The 22,760-nt window shown below is 40.8% G+C and overlaps 1 protein-coding gene across 1 annotated transcript in view; it reads right to left on the reverse strand.

Annotated features, from left to right (window-relative positions):
• The window catches only part of fbxl17 (F-box and leucine-rich repeat protein 17), a 222,157-nt gene that overhangs the window by 127,745 nt on the left and 71,652 nt on the right, over nt 1–22,760 (reverse strand). The window contains exons 7-8 of the mRNA XM_006789829.2: nt 20,284–20,391; nt 9,948–10,078 (exon numbers count right to left, since the gene is read on the reverse strand). Of these exons, the coding sequence (XP_006789892.1) occupies nt 9,948–10,078; nt 20,284–20,391 (239 nt within the window). The remainder of the gene's footprint in view (nt 1–9,947; nt 10,079–20,283; nt 20,392–22,760) is intronic.

Below are 22,760 nucleotides of genomic sequence, written 5' to 3' on the forward strand. Positions count from 1 at the left end.
AATCTAATCTGGGGGAATTTTGGAAGGCTTGTGAGTAAAGGATTTCGCAACCACAGGGGAAATAAATTCACGACTGCTGAAAAGTTTCTTGATGTCTTTACTGCAGAAATGAAGCAGCTTGAAAAAACAAGACAAGACTTATGGTTGTCTTGGGCGAGGAGCTCAAAAAGAGAGTGTTATTAATGCTAACTGCCAGAATAAATGATTCTCAACACTTCAACAACCCAACAGGAGATGGCTGATAGACAAGACGCACATATGTGTCTTTCCCTTTTGATAAAACAGACTTCCCCAACAGGATGATTATGAAAATGTCCACTGCTGGAGAAGGAGGGGGTTCCTTATAACAACCATTTATAATTAGAGCAATACGCTGTGCTTACCTCCTCACTACTTGGTTCCAAAAAAACAAAAAAACAAGGAAACTGGCCGATTAAGTCTATTAAACATAAATGCACTAAACCCAACAACTGCCCATTATTTTGGGTTATGCTTGCCGGGCTAGGATTTAATGAGGCCAAATTGTTCTGTCTTTTGTAACATTGCGTAATATCTAATAGCCCGACCCAATTTAGTTTTAAACATTACTTTGAAATTATGTTGTTGTTGCTAAGCAAAAAGACTTACAAGCTACAAATAGCTGGTGCAACCCAAAGCAGGTTTTTTTTCCCAGTGCATGCGGCTGTCTTAGGCAGGCTTTCCAGAGGCTATGCTTAAGCACATGCATACCAAACGAGAGAAGAGGAATAACAATCAGCACTGTATTTGTCCCCAGGAGCTTCTGACACAAAACAGGTGAGCAACAATAGCAGTTAATAACTCCAATTTACTTTTTTTTATTCAAGTCCCATCACGGAGCACTGTTTAAAATACCAATTGGAAATAGTAAATCAGCCACGCAGCAAAAACCTTTTACCCCCAGAGACTAAGACACACACACAGATATCCCACCAAACAAATCAGAACAGACGCACAGTCCCCTTCATCCATTTAGTATGCTGCGATACTCACAATTTCTTTTCATGGTCTTTGGTAGAAAATGGCCTCCCCTCTTTTTCTCCGACACTCAAAACCCTGAGTAATTTTCTTAATCTGGGCCTGATTCCGTACATTTGCATAAAAATGTTCACTTTTGAGACTCCCCTAATAGAACATGGCTCTAATACGTAATTACTCTCCTCAATAGTGGCGGCTAATTACAAAGGTGTCAGACAAACAGGTAGCAGAGCTGAGGGGGGTCTTTGACACAGTGGCTGAGGTGCTAGTCTGCCACATGGGACAGAGCGGCTCAGTGGAAAGCAGTAAATTCATTTAGGCTGGCTTCATTAAACCCTGCTCCTTGGGCCCTGCATCATGCTCTCCCCTTTGCTCTCCCTGCTCTCATTTATGTGGCAGAGGATGTGCTGTGGGTAAGAAGAAGGCGTTCACACAAATGAGTGTAAGGCAGAGGGAATGGGGGAACGCTGTGGGGAGTAAAAGAAGGGAAGTGAGGAAAGGAAGGAAAGAAGGGAAGGAGCGCAGCTACACACGGAAAGAATAGAGCAATATAACAGAAAGCGCTGGTGGGATGGATCGAGGAAATGAGGACATGTGCTCATTTGATGATAAAAAAAAATAAGGCATAAAGGGATGGGCATACAAAAGAATCATTTTGAATATGGCTTTTGTTTTATTCATCTGACCCAGCCTTTCAGAAGCCACAGAGAACAGAGGAAGGCAGAGAAAATTGCAGCTTTGGTCCTCAAACAGAGGCCAAATGCCAGGTCTCCAACATGGTGAAACAAGGACAGCAGAGCCCCGCGGTCTCTTTACCATTTAGATTATACTGGCTGCTTTCTGACCCCACAGTATGGATGACTATAATAAGCCACACCCCCTGCTGCGTACCACCTGTAAGCCAAACATCACCACAAAAACCTCAACTTGTGCAAAGAAATCCCAACTGCAAAAGCCTCCACAAACACAAACCACCTACTCCACTTGCCAAAAAAACGGAATTATACACAGTATGAACTTTCTATTTCTGCGTGAACTTTTTCAGATTCACTTCAGCACGACTACATTTCATTTGCATCACCGTGCCCCTGTTCTAACCGAGTATGTCATCTCCTCCAGTGAGAACCCATAAAGTGCTGATGGCCACGCATTTCCACAGTGGAAGTGTTACCAACCGTTTTGTTTCCCAGCCAGCGGAGCACTTCATAAGAACATTTCTGCACGATTACATTACGTACTTGCTCGGCTGATGCACTGATTGTGAGTGACTCGAGTCACTTTTACATGACCCACACATCCAGCAGCTGAATGAACACACACAGCTCTTTGCGGAGGAGAAACAGAGATGCTGTCTGCTGCGGAGTCAGACAGTGAGCCCTAAGGCCAAAAGTGGTTAAGCACTCATTCACAGGGAGGCATCTACAAATATGCATACAGAAACTGCCACAATGGTCTGGGCACAGACCAAAGTTTCCATGCGTATGCAAAAAAAGGAGACCGGCATGTGGGGAGGCACTGTTTTGAAGATGGAATAACAATTCCACAGAAATAAATAAATAAGTGAGTTGGAGCAAGCGAGAAAAGTACTGTAAAAAAAAATCCCATTCAAACAAACTGCCTGAAATTCATTCAGCGTGAAAAACCATAAGAAAACCCTGTTTCGATTTATCCTTTTATGAGATTACATATTCCAAACATGAACTGATCCCACATATGAAAACAGAAATTTAACCTTCAGCATGGAAATAATATGGGAATTTCCAAAAACCCACATAAATCATAAGAACTAGGGAACTGGATAAAAGCATAACAATTAGATCAACATTGCAAACAAGACAAAATAAGATCAGAGAGAAAATCAAATGAGCAAAGATCACTACAAGGCAACCATCTGTTGGAAGACGCTCAATCTACATACATTTTACATCAGCGCAAAATTAGGTATTGAATGAAATTGATATTTTGTGTTCTATTGGCCTTTCCTCTTATTTCCCAGACTGGTAAGAGGTTACATTAATCAAAAGAATGCCTCTGCTTGACAAAAGAGAGCCTATACGTGAACAAAAAATGTAATTACTGGTGAAAGGTACTGGTCAAAATGGAACCAAAAATTTTATTGTCATGGGTCAGCAATTTGGTTAGCATGGATTTTAGCTGAATTTCTGTGTCGGGCTTGTGACTCATTTTGTGAGATAACAGCACTTCGAGGACTGTGTCTAATGTGGTTGAGCAGCTGTGTGATGCAGGGTTTCCCCATGTAATGATTACATTTGGATGGAAGGTAAATTAAACGCTGCCAACATAAATTGCTGTTTAGAATTTAATGCAACACTATAACCCGGCACTCAAAAGCGGTACTTAACATCTAATGAGCTTACAAAGCCCCAAGAATTTTTGGACCTTGAAAGATTGTCTTACATCATGGCTAAAATGTCAGAATTGCATGACTTAACTCATAAGTTAACAAAGTGTTTGACACTGATTTATTATGCATTTATTATGCTTGTCTAGTTTTGAGCGCTAGGTGACTGCACAGGTTGCCCGGTAGGTGGCAAACTGTCTCCAAACCATTGCAAACTTAGACTAATTGCAATCACTCTAAGAAAGATTGGCAGTGGTTTGCAAATAAATGACTGTCATTAGATTGCAATTAACCTGTGTGAGTCAACCTGCGACGTGCTTCTTTACAATTGGGGATTCGACTTAAATGGCTCTTAACTGGTTGTATTCTGGTTATACTCGTATATAAAAGCAAAGCTGCCGGACACCTGTGTCACTTTGAAGTCAAACTGCTGTCCTGTAGCAACTATGTTACTATTTGTGGAGGAATAAATGTTTCAAATGAGTATTTAACGTGATTTTCTGTATATGTAGACGGCAATGGACTGGCCATTTTTGCCAATTGATTAAAGTTAATGACTATATTATCACAAACAGATAGTATGTAAGTACCAACTTTACCCGATTAAACCACAAACTGACAGCAGGCCGACTCATTTTGTTGCCATCTTAATCCACCAAAACTGTTCTGAAGAGAGCAACTGACCACAAGAGGTCGCAGACAAGGTCACCACCTTCCATGCAAGCATTTCAAAGACTAACTAAATGGTTTAAGTTCATGCCTCGGTCAGCAAACACTCTTTTCAATATCTGACTGTAGCAACACTGAGCATGTTTTGTTGTGTTCTTAGTAGGTGATGTGGTTCTCACTTTTCAGCAACATGTTACTCGCCACTGTGACCTGTGCAAAGTCCAATCCAGGTTACTTTATTTAAAAGCATGATAAAAGTCAAAGATTACTCAAGGACCCTAACATTCAGCAGCTGTCTAGTGGCGTATCGCCAATTAAATCTCATGGCATCCAGAAATAACTTCATTTCAATTGCACTAAAGAGCCTGGAGTAGCAGGAGGACCTGGCATGATCCGCTAGGAAGATCAGACGCAAGCGCTAGAATATATTTAACTAATTTTACAGTATATATTTTAGTCAGTCAAAGGTCTGACTTTTCAGAACGTATGCAGAGAGGTGCAGGAAGCTGTTAATCTTGGATCTGTGCCTGAATACAACAGCGGCTCTCATGCTGCTGTAGTCTATAAGCTCCAGCTGCTTGCCTTCATTGTGTCTCTGCGCCGCGCCACAAATGTTTCTCCATCTCCGATACTTATCAAGGCATTGGAGTTTGACACTGCCATTACTCAAAATTAATAACCACGGCAGCATGTTTATCATAGCGCACTTTCACACCCAACCTGCCAGAAATAATCGCCTCGGTATTTGTGCACATGACAGAAAGAGAGAGAGCAAGAGAGAAGGAAAAAGACAGAAGAAGAAACACAAAAAGACAACTGAAGGGGAGCTGAAGTGTGAAAAAGAGACAGAGCAAAGAGAGTAAGAATTTGAGATGAAAGGCATAAGTGAGAGAGAAATGAAAATATGCTACATGCGTACAAGTGCTTCTGCCGTGCCTAATCACTCTGTCTCCATTACAGCTCGTTGGTTTTACCCGCACCTTTTCTTCCCATCATGTCTGACAACAGGGCAATACTAGCTCTCCTTGTGTATTCACTCTGCTAAGCAGGACTCTGATCTCCACTGACAGCCAATCTGCTTCAACATGGCAGGTCCAAGCAAATAAAAAAAAGGGCCTGGCTTTTTAATTTACAAATCATGCAAATACAGCGGAGAGTCTGCCTCTGAGTTCTAGACTGAAGAAAAAATGATAACAACAAAGGAAAGAAGGCTTCTTGTTTTACATGCAAAAAAATACAGATGCAGAATGAGAGAAGCGGCAAGGACACTGAAGGCCCTTCAGCACCTCTCCTCAAATCTGGAGAGACAGGTGGTAGAAAAACAAGACAAGGACAAATGTCTGTCAGTCGTTGGTTTGGGCTCTGCTGACATTATCCTTGGCATTTAAGAAACTTCCAAAGGTAGAGGAAACCTATGCACGATCCAGTTGATCCAGACATTTCAAATGGCCTCTTGTTTCCACAGCTTCCTGATTTCTTTATGGCCGAATTCAGTAACAGGTAAGATAAGTTGGAGTAAGATGAAATCAGGGGATTTCTTCCAAACTTTCTCAACAACCTGTTCTCCATACATGAATCTATCCTTCCATTTTCACTCATCCAAATTAGGGTTGCTGTGTAGTCAATATACCTAACATACAAGTTAGCAAATAAATAAAATTGAAATCACTGTCATTGAGCAAAAAGAAAATCATGACTTACAAAACATATTTAATTTAAAAAAGACACTTTTCTTCTACTTGCAACAGCTATTATTATATGTATGTCGAAAGAAGTATCATAAATAAAGACACGTATTTAACCATCATTCCCACTTTCTAAAAATAGGGTTGAACAGTGCTCAACAGAAACACACAGATAGTAGCCAAACACGACACTCCACTATGACTTTATTTACAATTGTGGTATTTTATCATTATTTTTATTCTCAACTACCGCCTCTATAAGTGCAGGCTTGAAATATTGGTTTTCTGGCTGATGTCGAGCATTTTAACATATAACATCTTTAGGGATTTGGAAGCCATACTTTTGGAGTAAGCCTCAAGCAGCCACTGGAGAATTTTGCACTTCCACGCAGGCTTCATTGTCCAGCCTACTAGGTTAAATCCCTGTTCTTGTTATATGCTACATCTTCAGGTAGATGTTTTTTCCATGTATTCCCACACTGGCCTTTTACAGCATCCTTAAATGAAACTTGGAGAACTTCAACTAGCACAGGCCCTCATTTCCTTCACTGTGACCAAGCAAAACAGAGCAGCCAATTTCCATGTAACACATCATTGATCACACTGATGTATCATGTCATCATCTGGATTGGGGAGGGTTTAACACGTTTGTAATCACTGCCAGGTGGCTGCGACGAAGGCTATTTGAAATGGGGCTTCAGCGCAAACACCCCCCGAACCCTAAAACGTTTTAAAAGAGGTGTGTTTCTGGGAGAATGGGTCTCCAATTATTTCCTGCTTTACAGGCTCCTGAAAGTCAGAGAGGGCCCCCAGTCGTCTCTTATCTAGTTTGATTTCTGCGAAAGAGGATAAAAAATAATGTAGAACAGCCAATTTGGGTCGTGATTTGTGATGCTCAGAAGTGACGGAGATATGCTGAGAATGTTGGCCTGGAGTAACAAACCGAAGAAGGAATGGATGAATATTGATTCCCCTGTTTAAATGAAGCTGGCAGAAAGACTGAGATGAATAAAGGGAAAGAAACGGAGGGAAAGAACGCCCAGGCTTTTGGGAAATGCCCAACTTCCAACAATACAGATCTCATAAAATAAATGACTCACTTACTCCACGCATCTGCTTTCAGCAAAGACTACAGGCCAGCTGACCAGAGCTTGCTCACATGCACACACAAAAGCAGACGGACACAGCCAGGGGTTGCACATAAATCTGAATGTCAACACAGGCCTTGTGTCCAGAACTCGGGTTAATGTTAGCTGAACACTGGATAACTCTACTTTTTTTTGTTACCAGAACCACTGAAAACTCTGTACCACAAACGTCACTACAACACACTCCCACTCGCACACACACAGAAAGTCCTAAAGCGTGACATCATGTAGATGTTTTCATCTTTCATGTCATCATGCCTTAGCAGAAAAACTGCAGTATGATAAAAGCCATATTTACAAACACAAAAACACTATACTATAAAAATCACAACAGCAGGAAAGAAAGATTTCAGATAAAAAACAATCTCCGCACACAGAAACAAACAACAACACACAGTGGTAACACAAAAAAAAAAAAATCACAAATTCACCACACACCAAGCACCAGAGAATAAAGAAAAACCGTTTAACTTTGACACTGTTCTCAACTTGGATCTAAAAAGTGAGCGCTGCCATTTGCTCTGCCATTCGGCTTTGATCATGACTCGCTCCCCATTTTCAAACGCTGTGACATTTGAAAAACACAATCCCACTTTGTTCTCCTATCATCGCTGGAAGAGGATACAGAGAAATAATAGGGCCAACACTGCCCACCTGCAGAACATCACATCCTCTCTCCCCAAGAAATGACAGTGACCAAAAAATAGGCGTCCCACTGTCGCAATCTGCCCATCGGACTGTGACGATGGGAAGTCTATATTTGGTCATCATATCTCGCCTTCGTACACGGGGAGGCAGTTTTCCACTATTATTGAGGACAATGGTGGAAGCAAGATGACACGGTGGTTTTTTCATATTTTTTTTATATTTCTTTAGACGAAAAACAAGAAAAAGAGGAAACGAGGAGAAGAAAAGGGGGGAAAAAAGACTGGAGTGTTTTACCTCCTACTGAGCTCCATCTCCCCAATGGCCTCTTGTTGGGGGCAAATTGAGCCTGGAAATAAGGGGTCATTTCCTCTGCCTGTTTACCTGTGCACAGCACACTGTCATCAGTTTGAACCACACACACAGGCACAAGCTGACCTAGCTGTACCCTCGGAGCACTTACGTCAGAGAGGGTTAAGACAGTTTGGTCTTCACTGTGACAACAAGTCAGAAACCTGTGTGTGGAAGTATGTATTGGCTTCTCCAACAGCAGTAACCCAGATGGCCTGATGACCTTGGGACTGGCAGTCTGTCTGCAGCTGTAAGATATCATAAAGCCACAGTCTAGTCTCTGATTTCCTGCCAGGCTTGTTTGCTGAGAGTGTGTGTCCATCTTGTCCATCTATCTACTTGCTATCTAATCCATACTCTAGTTACTGATTAAAGTTCTTATTGAGTCACAGCGCTACTTTTAGTCACAACACAGGAAATAAAATTTCTGTCAAATTTGAATATTAAGGCTTTGGTAATATATTTAAAAAAAAGGAAAATCTGTTGCTGTGCAAAAATTTAGGCTTTTTAAAAAAAAAAAAAAAAAAAAATCTTAATCAAAGCAAAGCAGCAAGATTCTTAATTCTGCCTGAAAATGGTTCATAACATTTTACTCACTTACTCTTCTTCTAACACTCAGCTACATCACGAGATTCGTAAAGACTCATGCATAAAACAGCAAAGGGAATAAGAGTTGAGGAAGCAGAGCAGCGTCAAGGCAGCAAGCATGTAGGATTCCTACGCCACTAATGGCCCACCTCAGCCTGTCACTCCCCACCATCTCTGCTTCATTCATAAGTCAACAGCACACCTACTGTATGCTGCCACACACACATACAGAACAACCTAGTTTTATCTCCCACACAGGCTGCCAAACACACACACACCATTTTAAATTCCAATATTCCCACAGGTGATTCAGACAAATCCAGTCAAGCACACACACACACACACACACACACACACACACACACACACACATATATATATATCTCCAGTCCTTCAGCCTCTGGACCAATGCAGTAAATATCAATATGCAATCATTGCAGTTTTGAATCGCTTGAGGCTGAACCTCTGTGTGCACAAATGTGCGTTTGAAAAGGGAAAAAAGTTGGTAGCACAATGCGCTCCTATAAGGATCCCACCAAATTCCACGATTTTCAATCGATGAAGGTAGCTAAGTATTACCATAACTTTCCTACCACACGTCTGCTGTAAACTCAATAATTCAAGAGCGATTTCACACGTGCACATACACACACATACGCACGCCAGCCTCCATTGTTGCTACGCATCGTGGTGCATTCAATATTGTGCTCACACTCCTAAGACAGAGTGGGAGTACAGTCTGCAGAGAACCCTTGTAGATCAATAGATTAAAATAGAAACATATGAATAAAACACAAGCTAATAAATAAAAAAGGAGATGGTTTACTCTTGTTGTCACATACAGTACAAGCCCTGTCTCACATTTGAGTGGAGAAAAAAAAAAGAAATGGGGAAAGAAAAGGATGAGAGCAGGAAATAGCAAGAAATAAAAAAGGAAAAGTTTTTGTTGCTCTTTTAACTTGTTTTTAATTCGCAAGTCATTCATTTCCTATGTGTGCATAGTTGTACAAGCATGCACACATAACTGAATGAATGCACAAGAAAAAGGAAAAAGTGATCTCATAAAACTAATCAGTCAATAAAAGCCTCCAAATTTACTGCTTATCAAATGCGTAATCGCAATTTTTCTTATGATTCCAGACATGACATTTACTTTCCTTTTATGACAAAAAGCCAAATCCCCATAAAAAGACCGCATTTTTTTAAATTATTTTTTTAAGGCCCTAATAAGCCATTAGTCAAATAATTTAGTGGGAGGGGGCAGAGCAACTGAACCTTTTTTGTTGGACTTTTTATGTGAGTATTGGCACAAATTGGACGTTTGACACCACTTTTGGATAATAAATCCATTTTTGAACTCATTAACTGCAACAAAATTTCTGCTCCTATTTTTTCCCCACCTAAAGTTTGTGTTGAAAACTTGGCCGTCAGCATGGACCATCTCGGTCCATACTGACTCAGCGGCTGTGACGCTGTGGTCCAGAAAGCACATTAAAGACATACCTGTCGTTGATGCTCCAGTTCAGGCAAAGGTTGAGAGAGCTGAGGTTGCGACATTTCCTCACCACTTCCATCACCGTCTCGTTGTTGAGCTCCGAGATGTGTCGCAGATCCAGGACGCTCAAGTTACGCAGCTACAAGAGGCAACACACAAAACCGTTTTTAGGATTTGGAAAAATGATGCTGAACAAAGCAGACAGGGAGCTGTTCAGAGCAGACAAAGAGCAAAAGCAAAATATTTCAATCCACCTTCCAAAACGTCAGAAGGAAATTCCTACAGAAAAGCATGTGCGATATGCAAGCTGTGCTAAATTACATACACGGTTTTGTTATATTCCAAAGAAATGAAGAAGTTGTATCTCTATATACTGAGTAAACTTGTATTTTGCCACGTAATTCCAAAAAAAAGAAGGAAAAACTGGGAAAAAAACACCCAGCAGGAACACAAAACAAAATCTAACCAGGCAGATAAATGCTATGAAATTGCTTGTGGTTACTGTTTACAATTCTGTGCCGTATGCCTGGTGTGAGGGGGTTTTGAGCCAATATGAGCATTCACTTTCCTTCTTCCTTTTATCTCTCCGACTTTCAATAATCCCACTTTCCGATCTGAATACTTTATAAGAGGGGGTTTAGATTAATCCTCCAAGCAAAATCTTTACTTCCTCACACCCTCTTACAAACCCAAATTGAAACACTATTCAACAAGCGTGTCTGCACGCTGAAATTACCAAAGGCTTTTCGAGTGACTGTACAGGTGTCCTTTCTCTCATACATACCCAAATGTGTTTAAGGCACAGGTGCACATGTACACACTCAAACTCATGCACACATCGGGGATGCAAGATAATAGAGGTATGATGCTCCAACCAGCCGCCAGGGAGGCGTAGAGGTAAATGTCACGGCCGAGGCTAAAGAGAAAACAAGCTTACACTTGCCGTTAAGATCAGTGAGCCCTATTGTCGGCTCCATAGGCATGACATATACCTACCAGCATGAAGTCACATGGGGGGAATGGATAACCACGGCTCGCTGCGTGAAGTAAGCACACATGTAAACACTCTCCCCTTTCCCCACATACCGAGAATCAGACGTGCACACTGAGTGCAAACAAACACGCTAAGGATGCTGCGCGGCGCTGAAAGTAATAAAGGAGGCTTTCAAAACCTTTACTTCTGTCGAACCGCTCCGTTTCTCTGTTCTTCTGTAGCCTCTGGCTTTTCTGTCACTTCTCAGAGAAAATTGGATCCACACCTCTTGTGATAAAAAGATCTGCTTAAGCATGAAATAAACATGAAACATTTTTTTTCCCCCCATCATATCCTCACCTATGAAAATATGCTTAGATATACACATGAAATAAACATTAGACGGCTTGTGTGTCCAAGGGTAGGTCAAGAATGTGGCAGTAACCATCAGGGACAGCTGAACTGACATGATAAACAATAGTAAGTAATGAAAGGGGGAAAACCCCAAACTATGTGGTTTATCATAGATGTTCGCAAAGACGGCACACAGAAACACACAAACCCACATTTACACAAAAACTGTCATGTGCCCCTGTGGCCGGCGTTGGATCGAAGTGCTAAATTATTCATTCAGGATGGCGCTGATCGGGGCGTGCGTGCCAGTGTGTGTTCGCGTGCGTATGTCCATCTGTCTTGTCTGTGTGTCTCTACTTGGTTTACTCATGTGGGAACACAAATCTGCTCAGCATACTTCGAACCTCGATGTAGGGCTAAGTGACCAACACCCCAAATATTCACCACAACAGACACGCACTCACACTACGAAAATCATTACCATCCACAGCAGACGCTTTTACTCACACACAGACAGCTATTTGCATTCAGTATGTATGACTAATAAGCTTGAAGTAAATTTTAAAAGCCCCAGCATCAAAAGCAGTATTTGTTCTCCAAATCTTCAAAACTGCTTATGTCTGCTAAATGTAATTTTTTTTACTACGACCAATAGAAACCGTTTCATTGATGTGGACAACCAATGAGAAATCAGGCCAACCAGTGTGAGTTTTGATTGGCTGAGTGTGTAGCTAGGTTGCAGAAATACTAAAAACTTAGCAGAAATCTTCCTGAGAAGGAAGAGACAGAGTCACGGTTGAGACTTTGTTTATCCAAGCGTGAGAATAAATTCCACACTTTAGTAGACATCTGCCAAAAGAAAAACATCCATTAAATAAAAAGTCTCACAAAAAAAAACAAGGCTACGGTGCGAGTGTTTGCTTCTGCACTGCTGATAGATATAATCTGATTTAGACGTGAAAGGCTTTAATACTCCCGGCGTATTTAATAACTTCCTCTCATATTATAGCTTGTTTTACACCCAAATATTTGTGTGAATCAAAAAAAAGGGAGAACAAATAAATAAATGGAGAGAAAGGGCAAGGAGAAAGCATGCGAGCCACAGAGCGAGATGAGAAAGAAAACAAGTTTCAAAGTCACACCGGGGCAAAAGAGACCGAAACAGAGAAAAATACACAGAGAGAAAACTAGTGAGAGAGAGAGAGGGAGAGAGAGAGAGAGGCGCAGAGCAAGAGAATACAGAGCAGGGATTTGGTGAGTGTTTCGGCAGGTTTTTCTCCTCGTTGGCTGAGGTCTGTAACTAGGCAGAGTCTGACTCGTCTCCTCTGAGTTGGCAGCAACACCTGGATAATTATTCATGCCGTTCATAAAAAAACAGGGAAAACCTACAAAATCCAGCTGCTCTGAGGCCAGCGTGTCGCTCCCGCCCCGCAAACACATGCATGGTGCAGGAATTTATGTGCACAGCAATTATAGGAATAATATATGAACCCATGTTTACATGGACAGAATTCAGCGGTGCAAAGCATCTAAGGAGAGTCATATGAAACTGTAGTAAACTACAATTTCAAAAAACTTATAGCTCACATTGAATAAATTTTACTTCCATCGAATTTACTTTAGACTCAACTGTTTTCATTTAAAGGTTCAGAGTGAGTTTTTACAAATGTATCAAAAACATTGTATTGGCATAGATTAGGGAGCCCAATTAAAAAATATATGAAACCATTAGAGCACTACAGTGTATTGTTGGCATGATACTTAAATAATACTGCTCCCATAACTGAATGCTATAGCACGCTCCAATCATGTATAATGAACAGTTTTATTTTTGCCTATTTAAGAAATATTTTTGCAAACCTTTATGGACTTTTGCTTAAACAAATACAATATATTATATTATATTACAATACAATATTGTAATATCACTGCCCTTCTGCTATGAATCTCAGTTATTTCACTTACTGAGATTTTTTTTTCTATTTTATTTTGCCAGTTTACTCTACTAAGGTGCTTTATTTTACTTTATTTTCTATAGACTGTTTTCTTTTGTCATTTCTGCCCTTATAATACAAGAATTTCCCATTTTTCTCTGTCTGTTAATCACTGTCTGAATACTTATTTCACTGATAAATAACTGCACGACAAACGTTTCAATATAATTATTTATATCTACAGCAATATTAAGGATATAGTTATGAAAGAATTACTGTAATCATAAGTAGTTAAATACATAATGGAAACGACAAGATATTTTAAACTTCAATACCAATGAATATATTTTTCTAAAGTTGTAAAAATCAAACTTCAATTCCATTATTTCCTACAAAGCAGAAACAACACTGAAAACGTAAAATGCGACAAATCTGAAAATCACAACAAAGGATGTGAATCTCAATTTAATGAGATTCCGGCGCCAAATCAATTCATGTATTGCTCAAACCCATCCATCCAAAAATAAAGACAAAAGCAAAGACAAATGACAAAAGCTGAATGAGAAAGCTGTTCTGGTCTGAGACGAAGGTGCAGCAACATGTTTTTATAAAAAGAGGTTGTTTAATTCACTCCACATGACCAGTTGAGATCTCCACGCTACAAGCCGTTTGGCTTTTGCCTGCTCTAATTAGAAGCTTTTGTCCCAAAAAAAGAAAGAAAAGAAAAAGAAAAGCCTCAGTCGGAGGTCAAATACAAAATATCACGTTAAATGGGGGGGAAAAAATAACTGGCTGTTACAAAGATGTTTTTCAGCCAAGCATAAGCACAGGTTTGAAATTTGAAGAGGTTGATTTGGCACTTTATTACATTAGTATATGTCATACAGTCAGTGTGAGTGTGTGTGTTTCGTGCCAGACTACAAAGCTATAACTACCTGTGCCATTACTACATATATTTACACAAGGCTGACGATGCCAAGCAGGAAGTTGAGGCCTGGTAGACCCCGTGCAGAGGATATGATGTCATGGTTTGAGCGCTGGCACAAAAACAGCATGAGTTCATGGCTGTAGTTGTCCATCAACCTCAGTATCCCAGTTGACATGAAGTGGGATGACATTTAAAAAGCACAGACAGAGTGAGCATTGTTTTAGTCATAAATACCGAACATGTTAGATTTGGAAAATATGAACTGCTGCTGTTTCATTACTGTAGTAAATTTTTAACCACATCAAGATTTACTATGTGAATTTGGTCAGTTAAAAAGGTCTCAATGTACCAAAGAAAAAACAGCCCATGCTTGCAAGAACTGTTTTTTTTGTTTTGGTTTTTTTAAGTAAAACTATCAGCATTTAAATTCCTAGACCGCCAAACATGAATAGAGACGAGTCGAAATCGCCTAGACAAAGTTTAGCCAGTCACTTTCAAGTGTATTCAAAGTCTTGAGCAAGAAGTCAAAGTCACAAGGTGTTGCTGAGGTGTCTGCTCGGCTGTCCGCATGTGTTTGGGACTGTGCGAGACAGGCTGAAGCAGGGGCAAAAAGGTGGGACGAATGGCAGCGGTGTCACTAGGTGAATACGAGTGCGCACTCATGCATGCACGCGCCGTCTTTGTCGGCTTTTTTTTCTCCATATCGGAACATCCCAGACAGTTCAGTCAGACAGAAGAAAGCTGTGTCGAGACAATCCCTCTGCGGTAAGCCTAAATCATGGCCCAGCCCCCCCCAATCTCCCAGACACACACTCTGAAAAACACACACACGCATTTAATAGCATACAGACCTGAGCGGACAGAATGATATGAATATTTGAAAAAGGACTGAGGCAACAAAAAAAGAAAAACTGGTACAGGCCATGGATCTGATATCACAAATACATTGTCTGCATCAGCCATGGACCAGTGAGCTGATCCCTGTATATGTGTGTGTGTGTGTGTGTGTGTGTGTGTGGTTAACTCTGCTCTTTATCTGTCGCGTGCCCATCTACTGTCTATCACTTCTTTTCCCTCTCCTACCCCCCTTTTCACTTTCTGTTTCTCCCTTTCAGTCACTAATCCTGCATGTGTTGGTCTTGATAACAAACTCAGTGGTGAGGAAAAAGCTCAAGGAGATAGAGACGGTTGGTTTTTCCTGCCAAATGGCCATATAGACACACGCACATGCACGCACGCACAAACCGAAGTGACAGCACTGGTTGGCAGTCATGGCACAGTGACACTAGTTAGGCCAATAATGAGACATGATATCCCTCCCTCCAGAGGTCAAAAACCTCTCTATCTCTGTCTGTCTCTGAGTTAAAAGTCTTACAGCCAAATGAATTATTCTTCAATTACTCTTGCAAGAGACGCACATCATCCTTAGGCTCTTCTCTCCTCATTATATTCATAAATCCCCCAATCTCCTCCATACAGCAGTCAAGAAAATTATTATTACAATTTTTCGACTCATTCTGCGACCCCCACAACCCCATTACCTTTTTTTCATCCAAATCCCCTCTGCTGCTTCTTTCCCCTTTATCCTCTCTACCACCCCTGAGACACAACACAGATGCGCGAGTACACAGTGACGCGCACATATGTACACATAAATGTGAACACAAACACACTTACTTCTTGGTTTGTGTTGGGGGTTATCAGTTTGACACAGGGCACTCTGATTATGTATTTTCTATGCTCCAGTGAGGGGGGGCGGGGGCGATAAGAGGCCGGCAGACACCGCTTTTTTCGATGTTGGGTGGGAGCGGCGGAGTGGAGGGCTCCAAGGTGGCAGTGGGTGAAGACTTGTATCTTAACCTTTGTGATTTTTTTATATTCTGCTTGTGGGAACTAACAGAAAAAATTTAATTAAAAGAAATCAATAATTTCTTTCTTCTGTCTCCCTTTTTCATTCATTCATATGCTGTAAGCCAAATTTGAAGTCAAGATGTAGTGAGTGCATACCACTCCACTGAGCCATCACGATGGATAGAACATATGATGCTGGTTATGAAATTAAATAGCTTCCTTGTCATAAACCAGACTGTTTTATTTGCTCATAAACACACAGAGAGAATGAGGTATTAATCACGGTCCAATTCTGTCAAATTTAGAGAGCATTCCTCAAAGGTCCTAACTTTTTCTCAGGAAGAACAACAAAAACCACTGGAGCAGCACGGCTGAATTAATCTACAAGGCCCCAAATTAAGACCAGAAACATCCAAGTTCTGCACATCAGAGGAAGACAACACATAGTTATTAGTCTCCAAATATACCCCTTTTCATGTCTGACACATTCTTCAACAGTCTCTCCATTTGTTATGTGGTTGGCCTCATCTCCCTCTGCCTTGGGCGGGAACTTTCACACAAACACACACACACACAAAGGCATGATGAGGCCCACGGTGTCTTAGGGCAGCGATAGGCTGATGTATGAGGAGGAGCATTGTGAGTAGGCATGACAAGCAAAGGGAAGCCATCAGTGGGACATCTAAGGCCCGGGGAATGAAGGCTCTCTGGCACCCAGAGCTGCTCTCAAACACTGGCTCTCTGATAGAGCCGACCTTGGACTTAATCACTACCAGAAGAAAAGAGCACCACTTGACAGGAAGATGGAGAGACAGAGGGAGGGTGTGTGTGTGTGTGTGTGTGAGCGAGAAAGACAAAACACATACCGCATGAGTAAAAGACAAAGAGATACATACTGAGTGACAAAGACTAAAGCCAGAAAGAGATTGGAGAGAGAAAGAGACATAAACAGGTAACGGCACTGTTTAAAGAGTTTTATAATGACTCTGCTGGTGCAGGTAACAGCAAAGTGCATCAGAGACTGCCAGAGAGGAAAAGAGACAGCACAGAAAACACAGCATGCATCCCCATCTCAGATACACGCAAATCTATTTTCTCAACGATACGCACAGACACACAATCGCATCTGCAGAGCGAACCTTCCACCCTTTTACGCCTACAACCACAGACGCACACACTAAGCCTATTGTGCTTCCACCTCTGCAGCTTCTCGCAGACTTCACTAAAGGGTGAACCCTCTGAAACCGAATTAGGAAAATGATTAATCTCAAGCGGATCTACACAGACGAACACATATACATAAAGTTTTCAAATTAGCTGCTGAGAGGGAGAGCGCCGAATCGCTGAAAGCTTCGGGACACCCACAAAGCCTCCACCCCAAGATGTTTTGTATCCATTATACAGCCTTGGGATGTGACAAGCCTCATCAATAAAACTTTTATTAATGTCAAGAGCTTCGAGCCAACTTTGAGCTTTAATCTAAAAGCAGCCGTAAAGAAATTTTTACAGTATATCCCTGGCACAGTAAAACACTAAGCCACATTAGACACGCGTTTACTCTTAAAATCATCAGTTTTTGTTCTCACGTTTGAAACAGCATATAATGTTTCATTTACAGCCAGAAAGGAAAAGTGTTACTTGTTTTTCCATTAGAAAGCTCTACGTTTACAGCCAGCAGAGATCTTGATTTTGCCTTTTAGTTATTAACAAGATGATGATTTATCAAACAGCGCCTCGCTACAAATATCGAGTTGTGTTGCACGGATCAGCACAGCTCCTGTGATACTGAAACACGGCAAAACCATCAGAGGAGCGTAAATGCTACAGCTTTACAGTTACTCTACAGACCATCTGCATCGAACTTATCACCGCGGGTGGCCTATTTCTACCGTCGGCTCACTTGATTTAGAAAATATGATTTCAATTGATTTTCTCAGACATTAATTTCTGAAATGTCGGTATAAAAAGGCTATCAATCTGAAATGAGTGTGTCATAAGAGAGAAGTTAATAAAAGTAATGGATTTCTTTTCTTCCTTTTTTTTCCTGCACATAGCTGAGTAGCAAGTGAGGAGGCTAGGAAGATTATCAGCAAGAGGGAGAGAAAGAGAGAGCGATCGAGGGAGGAAGAAAGTGGGAGGGAGCGCGCTATAATCGAACAAGAGAGCAGCGCTACAGTCCTGGAATGGCATGCGGGTCCATGGAGTCATCAGAAATGCAACGATTCTAAAAGAGAGAATATGATTTTCAGTCGACAGTGGCTGGGACCGAGTGGGAATCAATGAGAGGAGGAATCAACTGCTAAATGAGATAATTACTGTCAGAGATTATAGAGGGATGGAGAGAGGAAGAGACAGCAAAACGGAGGCTAAGAGAAAAGAAACAGAAAGAGATGAATCAAACCAAATGAATAAAATGTTATCTCTGAAACATTTCCAGCCCGCCATATTTCAGAATTTAAGATCATTGCAGCGCTTAAATAGCAACTCCCTTCGAGAAAAAGCGAGTTATTTTTGATTTAATTGTGAGCAACAAGAACGAGCGCCATTACATTTTGAATAAGGCATGAAGAAGCGCTCTCAATCAAATATAGTTACAGTATAGTTAGAATTTGAGCGCTTGGAATCATTTAGTAATAACATACTGACCAAGTTATTTGTTTTTTTTTACATTAACATCAAGCATAAAACCCAGAAAATTGATTCAGCGGGAGAAACATTTCCTCACTCCATCCGAGTCTTCTTCAGTCTCATATAGCACAATTACAGTCACGTAGCATAGAAGTTCTTATCAATTAAAGAGTGGGGGCTGGTTAAACTATTTTGCTGTTATTGTTACAATAATGCAACATATTCTTTATTTATATATTTTTTTGTGTGTGTACGTGGGTTATATCGCATAATGAAAGACGTGATGAGGCTGAACGCGGTTTTTTTGTACTTCGAAGACAAAAGTAAACAAAAGTTTTACCACAAAGTCCACTCCATAGCTTCTCCGGAGGTACATCTACCAGTAGAGTTGCTAACCACTGCCAAGAACACAACTACCAGACAATTTTAAGCCAAAATTGTCTGTGAAATTTTAACATGTGCAGTTGATGTCAACTGGGCGACCACACAATCAAAACAAGCTACTATGAATCTGGTTTTTGTTTTTGTCCTTCCAGGACTTTTAGCCTCGCCTTGTATGACAAATCTGCATCTTTCAAAAAAAATATATAAACATTATCAGAATTATGAACTTGTTCACCTGAACTCCTAAAACTTCACCTTGGTTAATACTGTAATAAATAATAATGAGGTGTGCTAGACTGTGTGCGTGCGTGAGGGCGGAGGTGTATGTACGCGTCCACCTCCATGTATGCTAATGCTGTTATGACTGGCTGGCTTCATTACTGTCTGTCTACAACACCATGGCCAAGGTCAGCAGAGGCTGCAGAGATGATAGGGGGCCAAAAGCATGAGCACAAATTAATCTGCTGTTTAATCTAATAATGCAGCGTGGCATCGGGTGCCTCAGTCCTATTAACACAACTGTAATTGCATTTGAGGAGGAATGGGAGCACACAGGTCCACAGAGGTACGCGCACACTCAAGTGTACACCGGAGTACATCGAACGCAAATGGAATTGTATTACACGAGCATGCGTGGACGTGGACATGACATGCACATCCGCACGTAGGTGCACAAACGTCCTATGTGGGTGTTAGGCTGGGGGGGGGGAAAATAAATGAGAAGAAAAATAAGGTGCAGTGTTTTTCTGGTGAATTCAATTCAGGCAATCACCGTGTGTGGGTGCATGTGTGTCCATGTTTATATGGCATGGAACGCCTTTAAGCACGGAGCCCTGCTCATTAGCATGGTAATATCCAAACAGCAGGGTGTAGTCAGAACAGCAGTGTATTATTAGGATTCATCTCATTAGGCTTTCATGAGATTTAAAAGTTAACGAGAAATAACTTCAAAACTAAGTCTGAGATAAAATACACACCGGCGTACTGAGTTTACTCTCCAAAAGTTAAACTTCCCCCCTGGGGACAATGCATGGCCTGTGGCAATGCACAGAGTTGACCTGTAGTAACAGGATTAGACAAAAATGTTGGTCACGCCAGAACTTGTGGTGACATTTACTGCTACAAGTAATTACTGTGAAAAAGAGAAATTAGTCTTCTTTAAAGTGGCTCAACAGGATGCACTTTTACTTTACTGTAAGTAAACACACTGCTGGAGCTCAGAAGATTGGGCCTTCACTGAGGACTCAAGGTAAACTACGGCAATGCAAGTAAAGAATAGCTGTCATACTCACCGCAGTCAGATGGATGACTCCCTGAGAGGTCACGGGGCATCCCATGAAGCCGACAAACTGCAGCTCGGGACAATGTTCTGCTACTGCCCGCACAGACTGATCAGTGACCTGGAAAACAGAAGAGCAGAGAAGGATTCGTCCAACATGTTTCATTCATTCAGATTTTGAGAGTCAACGTGTTAAAATCAGAGTGAAAAACATCAGGATTCCCATTTTTCTGTCTCGTGCAGATTGCTGTTAAAGATGACCTTGCCAGCTTAATAAATAAATAACGAATAAAAAATCTATTAAGAGTGCCTTTCAACAGTAGCGTGTGCAGACTGGTGCTGTCAGATTTGAGCCAAAATGTCTGCTCTCTTATTCCAACAGGCTTTGTGTTGATCAACAGAAGAGAAAAGGAGAATCAGAGGGGAGAAAAGGAAAAAAGAAGTCAAAAGTGTGTGCCAAGCACTGTGGGCATCGACTTATGATGGATAGACCGTTCCCCATCATTCACCCAGCTGTCTACTAACCGCTCATAATGGATCTTAGATCAATAGGGAAGCAGAACATTTCCACCAGCTTCCACTGTAGTCATCAATATGGGCATTTATAGCACCTTCACCTCCTTCACTACACTCAACACTGCAACAATATGTGGAAGATTGTTTGTCCTCTCTGTCGGCTTCCTCTGCGCTTCCTCAAATTCTTCATCAATCACAAAGACAAAATAAGAAGAGAAAAAAGAGAGAGAACTGACAGCACTGATTAACTGAGAAAACAAAGCAAACAAACAACAAAGAACATTAGAGAGAAATAATCATGCTTTCTAGGCGTCTCTGTCAAACTCATCCATATTTACTTTTGAGATTCCCCAAAAGCAAGTCAGGAAAAGTACATCGGAATATGTTAAAAAAAAAAGCCCATCAAATAGGAATGGATGCATCCAGACACCAACATTTCCTTATCAGATTCAGCGCACTGAGACTAAAATATATCTGATATGTTTCAAAGGAAATAAACAGCTCCATATTTTTATTCTAAATTACTAGAAGTCTGGAAGAAGCACTCATGCCTAAAAAACACTGAAAGGCAGGATAGTTTAAGAATACTCAAAGGGACACATAGAAGGCTACTGCAAACTACTTCACTGCAGCATCATCAGTCAGTAAGATTTTTCACTGTACTCCTGCACAGTACTGCATGTCCTCTATGGTCAAACCTCTTGTCAGTGTAGAACTGTGATCAGACATCTAATACTAGCAACCTATTCCCATAGTGTCACGTCTGAGGCTGATCAAACTACTTATTTGTAATTCTTTACTGATCATTCTATATACTTGTAGACTCCTCATTTCCTTGATGCTGTCCTACATTCAAACCCTTACACCGCTCTCTCTCTCTTTCTTCTTCCCTGCCTCACTGCCCCGCTTCCCCCTCACAAGGCTGCTTTAAAGGTTACTGAGTCGAGGTAGAGTAAGATGGAAAACTCAAGGGGGTAAAGAAATCACAAAAAGAAAGAACAAGGTGTCCATTTATCTTTCACCAAGTCAAGTTATCTGGGCAAAACACCTCGTATGAAGCTAAAAGCTTTGTCTTTTACCTTATCAGTATGGAGCTAAAGTGCCTTTAAAGTGTAAAATGGTTCCTAAAGAAGTGTGACTGAAAATGTGAGAATAGCTTTTAAGGTTATAATCCAGCAACTAAAAAGATGATCCAGGAGTAGACCTCTGAGCATCTAATTTTACCAGGTAAAAACAAAAGCTGGCATTTGAAAATTAAACTTTTTGCCATATTTAACTGTGCTCTGTGGGTGGTAGTTGTCTCTACTTTCATTATATTTTAAATCAAGACTCAGCAATAGTTTGCTGAATAAATAGCAAACTTTTTTTAAAATGTAGTCAAGCTGAAATTTGTCCTGTACTTTGAATTGAATACCTGCAAAGGTAATATTAACCATTTTTTTGCACATAGCAGAAAATTCTGAAAATGACAAATGTTCCCACAGACCTGCTAGTGTGGCTGTAGATTTACATTCTTATTGATCAACCCGCATGCAGAGTTATATCTATATTTAATGTTGCACGTCGACAAGAGGATTTTCTACACTACAGAACACTAAGATATCAGAATCAGAATCTTCCTCTGTATTACTGCTATAATCCGCTATAAAGTCATATTGTGATATCAATGACACAAACTTGTGTCAACACCTGAGGCAAAAAAAACCCCAAAACAAAACCAAAAAACAATATACAACAATTACAATATATGTATATTGCCAACACAAATCCATAACGTTCAGCTCATTTTGACAACAGTTTGACGTGTGAAGAGCTCTAGTCCATATCCCTTTACGGAGGGAATTTCCTTTCACAGGGATCAACCACACACACCTTGGCTCATCTGACTACTCACATAATCAATAATGAGTCGACAAATGGAATTGCCTCCAAGAGAGCAAAACCACTAGGGGTTAAATCCCTGAGAATCGCAAT

This window comes from Neolamprologus brichardi, chromosome 12 (assembly GCF_056152115.1).
Source record: "Neolamprologus brichardi isolate AB-2024 chromosome 12, ASM5615211v1, whole genome shotgun sequence".
Taxonomy (NCBI): domain Eukaryota; kingdom Metazoa; phylum Chordata; class Actinopteri; order Cichliformes; family Cichlidae; genus Neolamprologus; species Neolamprologus brichardi.